The sequence below is a fragment of the Mugil cephalus genome, chromosome 1, assembly GCF_022458985.1.
Source record: "Mugil cephalus isolate CIBA_MC_2020 chromosome 1, CIBA_Mcephalus_1.1, whole genome shotgun sequence".
NCBI classification, from domain to species: Eukaryota; Metazoa; Chordata; class Actinopteri; order Mugiliformes; family Mugilidae; genus Mugil; species Mugil cephalus.
In genome coordinates this window covers 22,756,488-22,776,965 of record NC_061770.1, presented here as the reverse complement: position 1 = coordinate 22,776,965, position 20,478 = coordinate 22,756,488, and the positions used below count along the sequence as shown (strand labels likewise).

At 41.3% G+C, this 20,478-nt stretch overlaps 1 protein-coding gene across 2 annotated transcripts in view; it reads left to right on the top strand.

Moving 5' to 3' along the window:
• plch2a (phospholipase C, eta 2a) overlaps positions 1 to 20,478 on the top strand; it is a 132,941-nt gene that overhangs the window by 47,110 nt on the left and 65,353 nt on the right. The window contains exon 1 of one of the 2 annotated variants that reach the window (XM_047582841.1): positions 19,101 to 19,453. The exons of the other annotated variant lie outside the window; for it this stretch is intronic. Coding sequence (XP_047438797.1) covers positions 19,411 to 19,453 — 43 coding nt within the window. The 5' untranslated portion in view covers positions 19,101 to 19,410. Of the gene's footprint in view, positions 1 to 19,100; positions 19,454 to 20,478 lie in introns of those variants that run through there. 2 annotated transcript variants of the gene reach the window in all.

Here is a 20,478-nt window from a genome sequence, read left to right as displayed (position 1 = left end):
CACAAAAGTGCACAGCGAAATTTAATCTTGTTGTCTTTAGCGGACACAAACTCAAAATAGTGGCTGTATTTCAAGCTCATCTTTCTCCTCCCATCCGTTGTTGTTTACGTTTGTGCCGCTGTGTGGTATTACACGTGAGTTGCTGAAATCGTGACTTGTAGAAAATGCAAAAATGCAAAAAAATTTATTTTTTCTCAGGAAAACGGGAAAAATAGCAACGCACAGTGACTTGGAAAAGTAACTTTAATCCGATCACTGGTTTGGAAATAATACAGCGTTAGCTTACTCATTACTGGAAAAAAAAAAAGTGGTCAGATTAGATCACTGTTCATGAATATCATGAATAAAGTAAACTTTAATAAACAGAAGACCAAAGACATGAAGAGTAACGTGAAGTGATACAGGAGTGAGTTGGTATAGACAGATGTAATCTGTCCATACTCTGATGAAAGCCAAATATGGCTGCAACACGTAGGCCCGTGTGCTTTTAACCAGTTTCTCCTTCCTTAAATAAAGGCTTTTTATACTTTTTCTACCACAGAGCGCCTTTGCAATCTTTTCTCTTTTTTAATATATCTTTTGTTTGTCTAAGAAAGAAGCTCAGCAGCAGCAGCAGAGCTAAGAAACGTTGGTGTTGAAGAGTTTGACTGCTGAGGAGTTTACTGCAGTAGCAGAAGGTCGGAGGGGTTGTTCTTGATGTTTGACACTTTGACCAACATCCTCCTCCACTGAGTCAAGCCCAGGATGGAGCCGGAGCTCTTTATCAGTTTGCCTGGTGTTTTTTTTTTGTTTTGTTTTTAGTCCCTTTCTGTGAGTCCACCACACCAGCAGACCACAGCGTTAAACAGTATCGTAAAAGAACCTCCTCGGTCTCCTCAGCCGGTGGAGGCAGCTTTGGAGCTTCCGGTACTAGACATTAACATCGTCTGATCAGTTCATGTTATTGTTGAACATTCAGGTCTTCAGAATATTTTTGGCCATGGAAACATTGTCTGTGAAGGTTCTCAGTCGTCCGGGTCAATCCAAAAGGTGTCAAGGTGAATAAAGGCAGCTGGACTGGAAGAATTTCTCGAAGACATTTCAAGGCTCATTTGAGCAGCTTCTTCAGTTCTGAGAGACTGGTGGGAAGTTGAGGTTTAAATAGGAAAACTCTGTGGGTAAAACCCATCAGAAACTTGCCTGACCAGAAACTGATTCCACTAATTTCCGTAATGACTGGGTACATCCTGTTGTTAAGAGGGGGGACTGTGTGCCTAGGCTACTTATCCTATGAATGGGGCTCTAACGAATCTATCACCAGTGGGAGCCTCCGGTCTCCAGGTGCGAATGGTGTTGAAACATCTTGGGGACAGAAGTCAAGACTGTGCTGTAAATAGATGCAGATTGAATCTCAGTCCACCTCCTCTGTTTAAAGAAGGTTTTTGCTCGTCCTTTACTCCTCTCTCAAACCATCTGTCCTCTCTGGCCAGGACTTTGACGTTACTATCTTCAAAAGAGTGTCCTTTGTCCCTCTAGTGGAGGTGGACCGCTGAGTCGTTCCCTGATGAGCTGACTCTCCAGTGTTGGGTCGTGCATTTGTGGATGGGTTCTTTGGTTTCCTTAATGTACAAGTCTGTTCATTCCTCACTGCAGTGAACAGCAGACACTTTGTTTTTGCCTGGGTGTTTTTTGTCTTTGGTGTGGACCAGTTTCTGTCTTAGTTTATTGCCGGGTTTGAAATAAACTGGAATGCTGTGTTTTCTGAGAATTCTCCCCAGTTTCTCCTGAACACACCCACATAGGGGAAGACGCTGTACTCCTCTTCTTCTTCCTGAGCCTTTAACCTGATGCAGTACGTCAGGATGCTGTGCATTACCGACTGGTAAAAGTGCAGGCGTGCCTCTTTCACATCAGCAGCGATGTTCGTCGAACTGGAAGGCTTGTCAGATATGTGGGTTCCCAGAAATCTGAAGCTGTGAACCCTTTCCACGCATGCCTCCGTCAGCGAGGAAGGGAGGCGACACGTCCATTATTAGTTCCTTTGTTTTCTTTGTGTTCGGGATTGCAGAGCAGCGCAATGTCAGTTTCTGGATCTCATCCCCGCAGAATCGTCCGCTCGGGAGACGAGTCCAGGCGGTGTCGTGTCGTGCATGGATTTTTATAATAGAGCGCGAGTGGGCGTGCAGTCATATGTGTAAAGAAAGTACAGCAGTGGGCTCAGCGCACAGCCTCACGGGGGAGAAGGCGCCGAGAGTGAGGGTGGAATATAAGTGGGAGCCGGACTGATTTAACCGGAGGTGATAATCTGTAAATTTGTATGTGAGCGTTGTCCTGTCCCTGCTGTCCCCACTCAATAATAATACAAAATTAACTCTCGGAAAACTTGTAGCAGTTGACACACAAGTGAAGCTCGTACATATACTTTTAAGTTGGCCTATAATAGTGTGCAACCTCTTTTAAAAATCAAAGAATATTACAGAATTCAGACCACAGTTCCCCCCACAGTGTTTATTTTTCAAGTCCAAAGAAACAAAGGCTCTTTGTGCATCTCTGAGACGGAGCTTAAGGACTCTCATCCTCCTCCTCCTCCTCCTCCTCCTCCTCTGCTTGACTGCTGCAGGCCCTCTGGGTCTGTTTGAGTGCCCAGTGAGTAAACCTAGGATGTATTAACCCTTTGCGATTTACAGAAAGCTGCGCGCGCCCCGGATCCTTTGGCTGCAAGAAGAACACAATCAATCGCGCGAAATAACGGCCGGGCGCGATCCCAGACGCGCTCACCGGAATTTAATGAGAATTTCTTTCACGATGCGCGCGGAGACGTTGAACTTTGGTGCACTTCATTTTCCCTCTGAATGAATTTCAAATCCCAAACTGTTCTTCGTATGGAATGCTAATGAGCACTATATCTGTACTTGTCAAGTGCATTTTCTTATATAAAGTTCCATCTGAAGTGGAGCTTTAACTATTCTACTACTAACTTAACTGCTTCGGCAAATTCCTCAAACCACAGCACACTAGTGACGCCAGCAAACTCAAATTCCAGCTTTTCCCAAAGCGTCGCTGTTTCTTTCTGAAGGCAGAAGTCGTTTACATTCACGTTGTCAGAGGGGATGCAGTAATAACACTAAGTACCTGACTAATGAGTCCTAATCTAGGACTAATTTAGGAAAGAATAACAGTAATTTCTTCACGTGCCTTTCCTGCTTATCATTTTCACCGTTACATACAAGATGTTTGTGATTTAATCATTTATCTCCGTCACCTTTCACCTTCGCTCCCAGAACGCTCACGAGGCAGAGGAAAAACAAGATGTCAGTCAGCATATAGCCTCTACTTACTACTCCCAGGCTGAAACAGAGGCTGGATATCAGGGTCAGGAGGGTCAGAGCTCTGCAGCGCACACGAATGCACACGATAAGCCACAACATTATGACCACTGACCACTAACTCGGATGTTACTTAGACATGTAGCACCCACCTAGACCAGACCAGACCAGACACCCCCACCCCATATAAATGACCACAGGACTCCCTCAGAAGGTCCATGTCCATTCTCTGATGACACAATATTAGGGAGGTGGTCATAATGTTTTGGCTGATTAGTGTACATGTGTGTGTGTGGTTTTGCATATCAGTGCCTTTCAGTCTCCTCTTTAATTTCAAATACAACTGCAGTTTCGCCTAAATTGGTGAAGCTCATGCAACCTCCTCTACTCATCTACTCATACAGTGTTAGTATAAGGAACTGACTTAGGCTGCGTACACGCAATAATTATTCCCCCTCACAACATAATAAAAGAAGAAGAAGAAGCACATTTTGATTCCTGCACATATCAGTAGAACAGCGTCAGGGCTTTGAAGACAGTCAGGCTTTTAATAAAGGATCTTTGAAGAGGATATAACCTCGATATTTCTCCTCATCTTCGTGTGATGTTTAGCTTCTGTCTGTACTACTGAGCTTCAGCACTGAGAACACTTTGTGCTGTGCTCAGTGGCAGAGAATGACAGAGACCTTCACATGCATTTGACAATGAGAAGTCATTTCTGTACACTTTTCATTGAATTCTTTTCGCTAAAAAAGAAAAAAGGTTTCCTGAACAGAATTGTTTTAATCTTAAAGGTCCTTGAATTAGAATGAAAAACTGTCAGTACTTTAAACCAGAAGCTTGCGTAGCCTGTGAGTGTCACAACATTTGTGGTGGGATTTGCGTGCAGAAGAGTGATTGCACTGGAGATGAACTGCTCCACTGAAAGCTCAGACTCTAAATTTTAAAAGAGCTCATGCATATTCATTTTTCTTCTTTGTTTGTCTTGTTTTTTTTTTTTTGTTTTTTTTACAAGAGTGAGATTTTGCCTTGAGCTTTGCTTTGTTTGCAGAGTGGTAACGTACTTCAATTACTATCACAGAGGCCACAGATCACATTTCAGTACTTTGTAGCAAAGCCTGGCTATATTTGTTTTGCAGGCAGCTCCAGTAAAACTGGATCACAGTGTGTCTGCTTGCAGCTTCAGGCTACTAACTACTAGGCTAACAACATGCTACATGCAGCAGCATTTTATGGCTCTGTGGGGCGAGGAACCACATTTGGTCACTTCATCGACCTTGACCATGAAAATGAAAAGATTTTGATTTTCTTTGGTATGCATTTTTAACTTCTCCAAGGTATTTGGGACCTAAGACGTATAAGAACGAAGCATCATCTTTCAACACGAAATTATATTTTGTTTTGGAGAAAAAAAAAAACAATGTCCTCATATGTGGATACTGGAATTATTTCATTATTTATATTATTATAAAGTCACCAATGTGTGACAATATGTAAAACTGTTTATTTTAATACCTGAACATGGCTGAGCAAAAGGAAGTATTGATCGTTTGCTACCACTAGGTGGCAGACTAAAGTGTCCACTGACCAATCGGTATAAAAAATACAATAGCTGCATTCATTCAAATTCTGTCAGTAGTAACAAGCAACAACGTCGCTAATTAGCAAGCACTCGTTCGAGGACGTTGGGATTAATTATTGTTTGTAATTTGGTCCTTGCACAGACATGTTCAGACATGAAAATGAACAGTTTTAAATTTGAGCAGTGAAAGAAATGTGTTTATTTGCAACCATGCTACGTTCAGGTATTGAAACAAATTGTTTTATACAGTATTTTGTAACACATTGGTGGCTTTATTTTGTTAAACAGTGAAATAATCCCCAGTGTCCACATATGAGGACTTTTTTTTTTAATTCAAAAACTACTTCCTGTTCAAAGATAAGATTAGTTTTTATATTTCTTAGGTCCTGCTAATCTCAAATAGGTTGAAATGAAAACCAGTCACACACACATTCACACAGTAGGGAGCAGCCTGGAGTTGAATGCGTTGCTCAAGGACACTTCAGCGAGTGGATCCACACACTGTGGATCCACTGCTTTAACTGCTTTACTCATGGGCTGTAGAGATATACCATTGATGGTGCTGACAGGCCCAGGGCTGGGAACCGTTTCTCATACATCACTGATTGCTCCTATACAAACTGAGCTGTTACCATTAATAGGGATGTCTGCATAAAACCCCAGAGAGGCTGCATTCTTCACTAAAGCAGCCAGGGCTCGAGCAATATGTGGTAATTATTGAGAGTACTGAATGTATAAATGACCAAAAGTTCACAGAGAATTATGTGGTCAAGCTTCCAATCGATTCACTGCACGATTTAAACAGAGACTTCTCCTATTCAGCACAGGTTCAGAATCAATAGTCAGGTGGAATTTATCAGCTACAGCTCAACTTTTTGAAGGTTGGAGCTCCGGTATGAGTTTATAGGGTTCCTTCCTTTGCTCTCACTCTAACATACTTTCTTAATGTACTTTTCATCATCCGTCCATCATCCATTAGCAACGAGAGCCGCTTCTCAAAAGTCGCACAGGAGACTGGAGCTGTTGCCACTACTGAACTAAATGGTGACGGTGCAGGTTTATTTTAACAGATAACTCCATGTTATTCATGTTAATGCACATCACTGTACCTTATTAATCCTTCCCATGTATACAGTATATACTGTATACTCATATGCAAAATTTGTACATTATTTTCTTATATTGTTTTATTATTTTTCCTCATATTTTATTTGATATAGTTTTATTTTTAATATTTTTTATTTATTATTATTTTATTTAACTAACTATCATCTATTTTTGTTTTATTTATTGGATTTTTCCTTATATTTTATTTTATATTGTTTTATTTTATTTTTAATATTTTGTTTATTAATTATTTTTTTTCTTGAACTATCTTCACCTATTTTTGTTTTATTTATTAGATTTTTCCTTATATTTTATTTCATATGGTTTTATTTTATATTTAATATTTTGTTTATTTATTATTCTTTTTTTTTCTTTAACTAACTATCTTCACCTATTTTTCCTTTTTTACTTGAGGTTCTCAATAGTGTTTTTTTTATTTTATTTTATTTTTAATGTGTAACTGAGCTACCAAACAATTTCCCTTGATGAATAAGGTCTACCACAGATTCAGCATACATGATCAGTTCACGCTACAGTTTAAGTCACGATATAAACAAGATAAAATGACCTATTCAGGAGTTGAAACAGAAAGTCGAGGACTGAACGTTCTTCTGGAGTCTGACCATCGGGGCTGGAGGAATCATAACCTCTGGATATCCAGTCTGCTGATCTCACTCACTGAGAACTTGTCTCTTATCTTCATCCTGGCTCAGGCCTTGAGAATCACTTAGGCTACGTATTATTATTCCTGTTATTAGAGTTCATAGTCTGTGCATTCAGGAAACTGTTAGGCACGGCACATTAGTCTCACGTTTCACTAATTCCCCCTAGTGAGCAGAAGGCTGGGGTGTGGCTTGAAAGGGAGTAGACAGAAGTTCAACATGTTCAACACATGAGAAGCGTCTCCTCTTCTCCGCTCTCCTCTCCTCTCAGCAGGCAGAATGGTGAAATCTCGTGTTCACTTTGTCCTGTAATAATGTCGAATAAAACAACAACTTGCTGCAAGGTCGCGAGAGGAAATTTGAAGTCTGCAGAATTTCTTTCACTGCAACAGAGGGAGCACGCGTTCAACCAAACAACAAAGAGTCAGACCGTGTGAATTCTCTTTCGTAAATTTAAAAATATTATTTCTCCTTTGAATATAGTTTTTTTTTGTAGCCTGTTGCTGGTTTTGATTTATTTCTGTGCACCGGCATGCAAAAACGCACATTGATTTCGATCAGCCACAACATTAAAACCACTGATGGGAGAAGTGACCATCTTATTTAATGTTCTGCTGGGAAAACTTTAGACCTGGTATTCATTTGTGTAGATGTTTCTTAGACATGTAGTACCCACCTAGACCTGACCAGACCAGACACTCACTGAACCAGCTGAAGTTCATTTCATTTGAGTAAAGATCATTAAAAGTTACTGCTGATACTTACACTGGCTCTTCTCTTGTATGTGACATAATAGTCAAGACTCCAAGTTCTGCTTTGTACATAGACACCACTGCCACAGTTGCACAGTTCAAGACTTATTTGACATTGTATATACTATCACATTAATAGAGACGATTTATTTTATTCTTTTGCACATATAGAAAACCATATCATGTTATATCCCCGCTCTGTTTGATTTTGAGCCTTTTTTTTTATTTTGTCTTTTTCCTGCACACACGCAACCAACTGTGAATCACTGCCATCATGTCAAGCTGTGTGTGCGCCAGTGGGAGCCGGTGTCTGAGTATTGCAAACCTCTGCTCTTTGGGCTAATGTCATAATTGCACAGCAGAGACTGCGTTCTGTAAAAAGTGGGCCCCCAGGGCCGTGTGAGGTTAATGATTTCAGAGAGAGTCTATCTGTCAGCTGTAAAGCCCAGAGATGACATTTACATTTCAAAGCTAACTGGCCTTGAGTTAGCAGACTAGCAGATCTGTCTCTGAAACATCCATTCAATCAGATGCTGTGCTCGGGAGGGAAGTCGATTTTTTTTGCTCTTCTTTTTAGCGTTTTTATCTTTAATCATGTTGCATCTGATTAAACAAACGTGTCTTTACAGATGGATTCGGGAAAATGTGCAGGGATTCATTGTATTTTAGACGTTGCAATACTCCAGACGCTTGAATATTTGAATAATATTTCGTAGTAGTACAACATAAGTACAAAAACTAAGTGGAATTAATTACACATTTGAATGTCTGTGAAAGCTTTTGTGAGATCCCACCAACCTAGAAGAATAAAGGGCTAAAATGGCTACATGACAAAGAAAGTGACAAAGCCAGTACAATACTAAGAGTTGTATCCTGGGCTGGTCACCCCATTGTGTTTATCTAAATCCTTTACAGACCTATTTACAGCATGGCCGTTGGTGGTACATGTCTAAGTAAAACCCACACAAATACCAGGTTTCCCAGCAGAGCACTGAATTCTCAGAAGATAGTCAATGTTCTTCTGTTGTCGGTGGTTTTAATGTTGTGGCTGATCGCTGTACATAGTGCGATACTCTGCCTTCAAGGGAAGTCTTACTGCAAGGGGAGCTATTCAATTAAAGAACTGTTGTTTAATCAGGTTTCATCTTGGATAAAGGGATTAGAGAAGCATGGCAGTGAGGCTGCTCTCCAAGGTTAGATCCAGAACAGGATGGGGGATGAAAAGCATCCACTGTGACTGAGGGAGGGGTCGATTAGTTCTCACTAGAGGGTGCTGTGTGTTGTATTGAGAACAACCTTCGAAATGGGAAGAAACACGTTTTTATTTTTACACCAGAACAAACACCCAAAGAGCAACAAAGGACCCAGATTTAAGTGTTACTAAAGAAACATCAAACATGTCCATTGATGTAGCTCATAATAATGAAAGGAAACAATCACAGTGAAGGTTAGTGCTGGATCCACTCCCCTGAATTTAACAAAATAATTCCAGCTTGTCTGGTAAATTAAAAAAGTGACTCTTCAAACTGAGAAAATGCACCTTGACAAATGAAACACATTAATTATGTTAAAACGGATGTTTAATTTCTAAGAAGGATCCCAAATGAGTTCATCTGCAAACATGTTTTTGCAAATTAAAGCAGACAGTTGGACAGTTGAATGTTGGAAATAAAACTGTATAACCACTAATGGAGAAGAACATAACCTGGACAGATGTTAACAGCTTCTAAAAAAAACAGTCCCCTGCAATACTGGAGCATAGTTGTATTAATTATCAGACTCCAGATTTGTAGAATGCTAGCTCTATCCATTATTTTTATATTCCCCTATATGCATCACCTATAGCCTGTACTCTTGTTTGTATCTTGTTTATATGCTGCACATATGCTTGACTCAGAAATGAATTCATCTCATTTCCCCTGTTGTTCTCTTCCTCTCCTCGTCTTTTTTCTGCCTGTACCTGGTCATCCTCAAGGAGATAGTCCCCCCCCACCACCCATATGAGCAGTGTTCCTCCATATGCTCAAGGTTCCTTCCTGTTAAAAGGGAGTTTTTTCTCACCTCAGTGCTTGCTCATGGATGTCAGGCTCTGGTTCTGTAAAGCATTTGAATTGTTATTTACGCTACACAAAGGAAATGATCATGTCTCATGTAATCTTAGGCTGCTATATCGTACCGTATCGTATCGTATCGTATCGTATCGTATCGTATCGTATCTAGCGTATCGTATCGTATCGTATCGTGTCGTATCGTGTCCAATCGTATTGTAATTGAATTGTATGTCGTCTCATCTCATATAATCTCATCTCATCTCATTTCATCTTAAGCCAACATGTTGTATCGTATCGTATCGTATCGTATCGTATCGTATCGTATCGTATCGTATCGTATCGTAACGTATCGTATTGCATCGTATCGTAACGTATCGTACTGTATCATAATCATATGTCATCTCATCTTATGCTGCTATATCGTATTGTGTCGTGTTGTGTCGTATTGTAATCATATTGTAATCTCATGTCATGTCATCCCACATCATTTCATCTTATGCCACCATGTTGTATCGTATCGTATTGTATTGTAATCATATGTCAACTCATCATATCATATCATAACTGTCACTGGCAAACATTTTTACATATTTCACGTTAAAGTCCTAATAATTAATAAAGATAACATTCGGTGGTGTTAAAAGGACTGTGACTGTGATTTCACTCAAAAAACAAATCAAGTTGCCTTTGTTATCATATTTCATCTCATCTCATCTCATCTTATGCCACTATATCGTATCGTATCGTATCGTATCGTATCGTATCGTACCATATATCATCTCATCTTATGCCACCATACTGTTTCATATCATATTATAACTGTCACTGCCATTTCTACATATTTCACGTAAAAGTCCTTTATTAACGATAGCATTTGGTGGTGTTGATAGAACTGTGTATTTGACTTTGGTACCCCATCCCCTCATATTTGGTAATCTCAAACAAATCCAGCTGCCTTTGTGCAGCACCATTAGCTGTAGCTGTTGTGCGCCAGGCAGTCGCTAACACTGCTGATGATGCACACTCATTTTCACTCTGAGAAAAATAATGGCATGCCTCTCACTAGAGGGTAAAACGAGATAATGGTTACTCTCAGAATGGCCAATTACGGCTACTTTATTTGCAAAGCGTTATGGTCTGGATGTGGACCAAAATCCTCTTAAGACTGGCTATTTACAGATGAAGCCGTTCGTCAAAGTGTCTGTTTAGTCCACATGGGATATACACAACAGTTAATTCCAGCTCCGTACATAATAATGCAGTCCAGCACAAGGATGAACAGCATCTTGACAGTTTTAGCCTTTTATCCTGTTCTGTTAAGGCACTGTTGAAAAGTGAGCTTGCTGTTACATTCTTAAGTAGATGAATGCTATTCCTAACAAAATCAATGAGATGAAGAGTGCCTTGTCCTTAATGAGTGCCAGGATTAAAAACATTTTAACCTCATGTAAACCTATTTTTTTCCTCTGCATGCAGTAAACGATAACCCTTATCAAAACTATTTTTGAAAGGGAATCATTGTGTGGCCAGGATGAAGCGTCATTTTCAGATATTAAGAGACAAAAATGCAGCACTGTGATGCACAAAAACATATATATATATTTTTAAATCTTCTGCAGTAGAAAATCAAAAGATTAGGGTTGTCATATTTATTTAGTTCGGGGGCCCTGTATAACAGTAACAGAATAATAACCTCTAAGTTACTTACAACAAGTAAGTGTAATTTGCCATTATGTCAGAAACCATCCTTGAAAAAAAAAAAAAAAAAATAGGATTTTAGTGTTTTAGTTCAGCCCAAATCCCATCCACTAACATGGAGGAGGTGTAGTTTACCACCTATACTGCAGCCTGTCACCAGGGGGAGCTCTACTTGCTTTGGCTTCACTTTAGAGGATGGCAGTTCCATCTTAATACTGTCTATGACACCAAAACAACATAATGCTGTGTGCAGGTTAAAACACAGTTAAAGTTTAGAAACAAACAGTCGCGTAGGCAGATAAAACAGGCTTGAAAAGGACAGACTCTGCAAAAGGATTTACACTATCATCAAAAAAAAAGGTTCCTCCTTGACGACACAAAGCGGTCGAACTACATCAGCAAGTCCTCTCAGGAGAACTGATTTTGATGGAAGACGGGTGACTTGAGATGTGCTGTCCAGGCATTTCTGTAAAAATCCCAGACAGTACAAAGCTGAAACTTCCCTTCAAAAGGTGGTGGAGGACGTGTGGTGTAGTAGCACACGTGTCTTGCATGCACAAAGCTTTTCTTAAAGTTTGTCAAATAAAACAAAGTGATGCATTGATGCAAAACAGCACAGGGCGGAAATAGGTCAGTAGCTGCAAAGATGAGTTTGAAAGACCAAAGAGCCGTTAGCGTCTGCATCCACCAGTGAAGCATGGCGGAAGTTCCTTGTAGGTGTGGTTCTGCATTATTTTGAAGAGATGCTGTCAGCATCAGAGGTCTCTTCAAGTGCAGGCAGATTCTCATCTAATGAGGCATCTAATCAGTTGCAAACTAATTATGCAACATGGCGGCGAGCCCAGTCATGATAAAGTAATTCTCCTCCAGGATGGCGTTAGCGTGGAAGAGACAGAAGAGTGAGACAGATGTCGGCTGCTGAGGACTGGTACTAAAATGTCCAGTCGTGAAATGTGAAATTAAAATTGTTCCTTGAATTATTTACGGGATTCATGTTTTTGTTGTGAAAGGCGACTATCATGGTGTGTGTGTTGTCTGGCTGAGAAATGCCACATCAGTTCACATCAGGGCTAAATCCGAACTGCCACTGATGCCCTTTAAATGTCCAGCTCACCTCAAGAAGCATCGTCTCTGGGGTCAGTCTTCGTGTGGGCGGCCTGAACCACTCGTGAACTGACTGATCACGGAACAGGAGGTGGCAACTAATGACCTCGCTGGCATTCAAAGTACTTACGAGGAGAAATGCGATAGATCATAGCGTAATAGAAAAAAACAAAAACAAAAAACAGACGACATCTGCTCTCCTACATGAGAACAGTCTACTACATGTTAATGTTCAATCTAATGGAAACAAATAAATATTACATAAGTACATTAAGATATGTGAACGTTTTTCTTCTCTTTAACTCGTCATGAGAAGTTTTTAATATTGAACTCAGTTTAATAAGTTTTCCAAACTTAAAGTAATGTGGTGGTAAATGTTCATTTAACTCATTAGGAAAAGTTATATCACTATATTTACATATTTGAATGCTGGGAAATATAGAGGCTGCCGCCATTTTCTCTTTTTCATGTTTTTTTAATTAGACAGAACCAGGGGCGTCACTAGGTTTTAAGGGACAGGGGAGGCTTAGGCCCCACGAGATGCACAGGATGTAATTGAACGTAACACGTGAGCACAAATTTCACAAACTAAACTAACAAAAAGAACCAAGAACAAATAACCAGTTATTATAATTTCAGTCGTTTCATGTTGCAACAACAAGTTCCAACAGTAACAATAACTAATCAAAACAGTAAGTATCAAAACAGAGTATTACATGAGCATTACCAGTTTGCTTCACAAGGTGGCGCCTCCTTCAATTTCCCTTTTTTTTTCATGTCTCTTTTTTTTTATTTTACTTCCTCCACTTAAGTTATGTGGATGCTGGTGAAAGGCTTTACACCACAAACGTTCTGTTAACTGTGTGTATAGTAGAATATGGTCTTTAACCGGGCTGAATAAAGGTGCTGTGTTTAAATCCCTCCACCTGAAGCTATGCCAACAGCATCCGTTGCTACGTTTTCCTCCCACACCACGTTACAATGGCGATACCTTTGAAACAAGACTCTACAGAAGAGGATTAAACCACCGTGTTACAACGTCAGCAAAAAATATTGGCGCAATAAGCGCGATGGATGGATGGATGGATGGATGGATTTTACAAGGAATTAATGTCAAAGTGGTTGTTTTTGGTGGATTAAATTTTAATTTCCTCCTCTCTAAACAGGCTAAATAAAATAAAGATGCAAGCTGAATCTTTAAAACTTGCCATTAGTCGTCCACGCTTGATCTTAGCTTGGAAATGTGAGTTCATTGGCAAGATAAGATGAGTTTTCTTCAGTGGATAATGTACCCGAATGCGTTTTTTATTCGTAGCATCAAGTTGAAACAAGAAATTATTCATTTTGCCTCAGCTCTTTGAGGTTTTCTTCAGGTTGGGTTTCCTCACCTTTTTAAGGCAGCAGGTGAACTTTATGAATTTTACTGACTGGAAATGAATGAAATTGAGAGCACTCATTCAGGGTTACAATATGCGTAGCCAGCTGTCCAAACATATCACAAGAAGAAAAATAAAACAGCTGTCACGTTTCCAGCACCGCACACGTGAATCGATTTTGACAGTATTCAGCCGGTCGTCAGGCCTCAGCAGCCACACACACAAACATGTCTCCCAGTGCACCGACTCTTTACAGTGGGTGGGATGGTTATTCTTCAGGCCCCTAGGTCATTTTCTATCAAGACGGGTGACTGATTTTCCAGGGCGCTCACTTGAGGATACGCCCACACACGAGGGTCTGCATATTGATAGAAGAACCGAGACGTTGTGCACATCCGCGCGCTGAATCCTAAAAAAAAAAAAAAAAATGAAATAAATCCTCCCTGAAGCTAGCTGTAAGCAAGTGTCCTACATTTATGCAGCTACATGAACATGCATGTTTCAGCTGTTTCAGACACAGACATGTTTCCAGTCCTTGGCCTCTGGTGCAAATCTGTGAGTTCAGCTCAGCGTGAATAAGAGAACTGAGAATTCTCAATGCAGCAATTCCACTAAAATGATGCTGAGAGACTAATAATGTAGCTCCAATATAGATTAGATTATATATATATATGCAGCACACACTGTGAGTTATTAATGTAAATGATTATTTTTTCACCCAGAAATGTTAAATTATCTGAAACATTTTACAGGACGCTTCACCAATCTGAATTAGACAAATGAAAGTGACGTCTTCATGAGTTACAGCTTTTTCATTATTGAAAAGTGTTGTTTTTTGTTTTGTTCTTTTGCAGACACACATGCAGCGCAAACACAACATCCAAATACTTGTGCGTCCACGCACTTATACAGCTTCATGTTCTTGTCTCCTCTTTCCACCCTGTGAACAAAACCCTTTGAGGTCAGAGCCAAAAGGGACAAAAGACATATTTACTCATACAAAAAGTGCTCCAATCTTGTCAATATTCTTGTTTTGGAGCTCAAATGAGGAATTTTATTCTGAAATTCTACTTTAATTATTTAATTATTCTTGTAAAAACTTGTATATTATGTGATTGTATAGATAAAATTCTATCTATAAAAAAATCACAGCAAGTAATGTTCATACAGGCACCTGAATGCAAAGACACAATTGTTAAATTGTCATGCATCAGTAATGATGTCAGTAATGATGCTACAGCTGTGTCATGTAATTTGTCAGTCAACTCATCGACCACGTGGACACACAGCACATAACATTATGTCACGGTTTAGCAGAACACAAACTGGTCAGGACACACTGAAAAGAACCCAGCAGAGAAAACAAAATGAAATTTAATGAAAATTACAAAAGTAAAATAAAAAAAAAAAAAATAAGTCCAACAAAAGGGGATAATCCAACAAAAAGGGAAAAAAGGGCTGACATAAGCCAAAGCACACAGAACAAGAGACAGTGGTAGGAAAACTTAAAGCAGGAAGAAAAGGACGAAGAAACAACTAGAACATAAATGAAATGACCACAGAACAAATCCACAACACCATGACACCAGAGTTCTCGTGTTAAAGTATATAGAGTCTCCTACAGCATGAATCAGAGTCCCGCTCGCATCATTTCTTCAATGGAAGCATTTGAATCCTGTGATCATGGACGGCCAGAGAAAAGGGCTTCAGTTCGAGCCACATGCACATTTAATAAGACGTCCCAACGGCGTCTGCGTGGCCTCTCGCGCCGCCTTGACTTTCTCATCAGGCCTTAAAGAATCAGCGGGGGTCGTTTCTAATACTCCCACATCCCCACCGCATCTGACCAGCAGCTCTCAGCTCAGTCTGCTCCCTCAGTGGCTGCTCCACATCGATTTAATAAACCCTCTCTGCTTTTATAAGAGCTCAGATAACCCGCTGCCCCGCCAGAACAACACACGCCGATCAGGCATAACATTATGACCACCTTCCTCATATCCTGTCGGTCTCCCTCGTTGCCTCCTAAACTGTTGTGACTCAGTCAAGGAGGGTCATTGCTATTAGTGATGTTCGATGCCACCGATTTCATTTCAGATCTGATACTGAGTAAAACTGAGGATGGTATTGATGATACCGATCCGATACCGATACTGTGTATGGTATATTTCACATCATAGCTAAGTAAAGAATACAAGACATCAGAGTAATTTATTTATTTTAAACTCTGCAGTTTGTTGTAAAATATATAGTAAAATAATGAGACCATTAAATTAAATATTGTTTAACTATTAAGAACGACTATAAAATGAAAATTTTCATCTTAATTCTGACTCTGTTCTCTCCTCTTCTGTCCTCCTCATCATAAATGCCTCATATTCTCTGTTGTGGTTTAACCTGAGTTTGTGTTTCACAAGGTTTGTTGTGTTGCCACAACTCAATAGTTTCCACTGAAGTATCGAAAGTATCGATATTTTGATTTGAAAATCGATTTTCGAGCATAAAAACCTGGTATCGAAAGTATCGATATTGCAGTATCGATCCGTATCACTATTTGCTATGGGGAGGGGGCGTCTGGTCTGGTCTAGGTGGGTGCTACGTGTCTAAGTAACAAACACATGAATGAGTACCAGGTCCAAAAGCTCCTCATTGAATTGTTCCTTACTTCTCCTGTCAGTTGGTCGTAATGTTGTGGACGACCGGTGTAAAAACGCTTTACAATCGACATTTATATCATTATTAGCCACAATCAGGCTGAAAAGATTTTTATTCGCAGCCAAGGCCGTATTTTACATAATCGCTTTGTCCTACTTCTACGGTAAAAGTAAAAAGGTCCCAGCCCCCAACTACTGCAGAGCACTTTCACATTCCCCACGGTCATGATCCACAACCCCCACTTATAGTCCAAGCGTTCACACCTACAATACCATCACACCAGCCTCCCCCTCATGGGCTGCCCCCACGCTCTCAGCCTCTAACCTCTAGTTCCTGTCACTGACGGCCCCAGGCCCTGACCGTCGGTGACAGGACAGGTCGCGTTGTGGACTCGGTGGACGGCCGCTGTAGCACGTCCAAAAGCTCGCTCGGGCAGCGCGAGGTGTTGCGGGTTCGTGTGCGGAGAAGACCCACGTGGCTAAATGAAGCTTGACTTTTTGGTTGAAACGCAGGATCCGGTTGCACATCCCGGGCGAGTGGGATTATGACATGCACAAAAGAGCAGAGGTTTGTTGTTTCTGCCTCATGAAACATGCATGAGCGGAGGATGTTCAGTGTCTATTATTCATACTGTGGCTGATATAGTTGCTGAAAATATTGTAAACTGTGTTCTATATTTGATGGCGATGCAGCATGATTTTAAATAACTTCGAGTCCTCCCCTGCAAATATCGCACAGGGCGTGTTCGTAAATCAGCTCTGGCGTTAATAAGCTCTGCTGCTGCATCTGCATTAGGAACCTAACCTACGAACCTCTACGTGTTTGTAATGCTGCCGTCCCACGACCAGCATTGTTCAGAAAAAACAGGTCAATGCACAAATAACAAAGCATTTAAACCGAGTGTGTGTGTTCTTCTGTTTCCTTCAGAAATCTATAATTGCTAAGGAAGCAAAAATTAAACATCCCAGATATTGAGTGACTAAAAATGCACTAAACTACGCTCTGTGGGGTGATCTTATCCAGATATAGTTCTTAAATGGTGTAGTACAGCAGGGATTTTCGACATTTTTCAGGCCAAATGTGTTTGTGTGTATATATGAAATTAATATTGCAGCGTACTTCTGGATTTCACCTGGAGACTGAAGAGGCTCTCGGCCAATTTCGGGGGAAGCTGACATAGTCGGTGTGTAATATGCAGCGTTGTGATTGGATCAGCGGCAGTTGGGGCGGGGCCTACTGTGCGCACCATGTTTAGATTGACAGGTCCAGTGTGGAGCTCTGTTTGAAACGGCTCCTGTATCGCTGGATGCGTGAAGTGTTGACTGAAAGATAATGTCTTCTGCCTCCATTTATCCTTATGCATTTAAAGAAATTTAAATTTGTGAGGGAAAATTTAAAAAAAATATACATATTAAAAAATGTCTAATCAACCAAATATTTTGCAACCCCCCTGCAGTACCTCCACGGACCTTCTGGAGGTTGCAGACTCCCTGTTGAAGAACTATGTAGTTGCAAGATATATCCACATATACTTTAACTGGTTTGCACAAAGCATTCAACGCTAGATTTAAAAAGATTCAATTCTATCATGTCTTTTAATAAACACACGCGCATATTATCATAAAAATACGACAATTATTGTACGTCTGGGAGCGCTGGCGGCAGAACTTCTCCTCAACAGTGAAGCCAAAGCAAGTAGAGCTCCCCCTGGTGTCTGGCTGCAGTATAGGTCATAAACTCCCCTTCCTCCATGTTAGTGGGCGGGACTTGGGGCAGACTGAAACTACTTATTTCAATGACGGTTTCAGTCATTTTAGGTAGTTATTTTTTAGTTTTACTTTAGTTGACACTATAGAAACAGGATGTGATGTAATGGCGACGACCGGTTGCCATGCCAACTGCGTAATATTTAATAATATCCCCTGGTAATATCCTTCACGTTTTTTACAGGCAGTAATTCTTTAGACAATTTTGGATTTTGTCGATCCAAAACACGCAGAAGTCTCTTCCTCTCTAACTCTCACAATTTAAGTGAATGCGTTTACTAATGTTCTTTTTTATCATTAAGAGCAAATTAATCCACTAAATGCTGCATTATTTCAAGACGATACCTCATCTATTTCTGAGGTAAATTTGATTCTGGTTTGGGGTTTATTCCAGGCGATACCACGCGGCCCTATTTTAGCAGCAGCTTCCTCAAAGTCTGTCGCAGCGTCTGCAGACATTCTTCCACCAGGAGTTTGAGGGCTGCTTGATCTCCTGCTGGCTTCAGACCCCATCTGCCTCTCCCTTTTCTTAGCTCACTGCTGGGACGAACCCATCCCTGCCTGGTTGGTCCTCGCTCCCTCAGCTGCTCCTTGTTGAATAAAACATGTGCGCCGCACGCTGCTGCTCTTTGCCACTCGCAAATCTCAGCCACCTTGCCTCCTTCGCGCCTTTCTGATCCCGCTCCTCTCTCGCTCCCACTCGCTCCCCCGGCTTTATCTCGGCAGACGGATTTCAGCTCGTTTCCCATCTCTGCCGCTTCGTCCTCCTCCCGCTCCACCTCCTCCTCCCGTTCAGCTCTCCCCACCCTGTTTTTTTTTTTTTTTTTTGTCCCACTTGTCCCTCCCATTTCATCTAATAGCGCTCATTCTCCCAGGTGATCAGCGCTGAACCAGGCACTTCCCCCCTCCCATACAAGAACCATGAGTGGTTGAATGCACTGAGTGCGCTCCCAAAGCTCCCCAGGCAACACATCCCCCCCCACCCCCCCCACACACACACACACACCCCTCCAGCCTGTACAGTAAAGACAGAAGAAGAAGAAGAAGAAGAAGTGTGCAGAACCACACTATTGTCTTTGCAGCTCCCCACCACATTAGCACATGGGCAGGGGATGAGCAAAGAAGGAAGGACTGGATAGGTAAAATATAAGGAGGAGGAGAAATATAAGTTAGCCCCCTCCCTCCACTCAACACACACATGCTTTAGTGTGCTGTGACACTTCAGACGATGACACCCACGGAGCAAGGCATGCCTGTGACAGTAGCAGCACTCCAGATGGTAGTTTGGGTGACGCCAGCCCCTCCGTCCCTGTACTAGCAGCACGTGGAGCTCCGTCTTATTTGGGAATACATCAATGGACGCTTCCAGCAACATTCGCAGCCTGAGCCGAGAGCAAGGTAAGACGAGCATGAGGTTCGGAATTCACAGTGCTTTGCATTGCATGCAGCTTTGGACTGGAGGAGCGCGCCGGCTTAGGGTGAGGAGCTCTCCACGCCTGTCAGGTGTGAAAGAGGAAGAGGCGACTGAAGAGTTGCCAGTTTGACTTCAGTTCTGTCATTTTCTTTTGTGCTTGGTCTTCTTCTTTTTTTTTTACTACCGCCTTCTGAATATTCGACGCTCTGTTGATGACGTGTTCATCTTCTTAAAGAAATGAATGAAATGTGCAGGTGGCTCACGTGTTGACTTGATGTGAAATTAAGCAGCTGGGAAAAAAAAAAAAAAAAAAAGAACGGCATCACCGGCCCAGCCCCGTTTTTAAGGATGATCACCTGGGAGGCAGCGCGCTAACAAGCTCCTCCGAGTACAATCCCGGTTTTTGGCAGCCTCAGCAACAGACATGCAGCCGGAGTGGGGATGAGGACGGATCAAAGCGTGAGGTGGAACAGATGAAACATGAGAGGGAAGCAGGCAAAATTAAGTGATCTATCTTTGACAACCCATCAGGGCTTCCCAACTCCTCCTCCTCCTCCTCCTCCTCCTCCCCCACTCTTCTTCCATCCTAGTTCTTGCCAGCATTTCCCCCAAGTAACCAGTAACCATAGCGCGAGTCATTAGTGTTGGATCACCTCGGCTCACCGGAGTAGAACAGCTGCAGAAGCAAAGCAGAGTGATATAAGCAAACTTTTAGGAAACCGGACGGTGGAGTTCTAATGTCTGGACCGCATCTTCATGCTGCATGGGACAGCGTCGTAGCAGTTTACTGAGTTAGAGTTTACTTGATGCACCACAGCCACGCCGTATATTTTCCTCCCAAACTGCCCTGATCCACCCCAGGAACAGGAAACCATTTCTTTCACCACTAATGTACTTTTTAAAATGATAATAGCTTTACTTATACTTACTTAACCCTTGGGCATCTGTTTAATTCACTACCCACTTGTAACCTTAGTGGACAAAAAAAGTCCATGTCCAAAAACTGCTG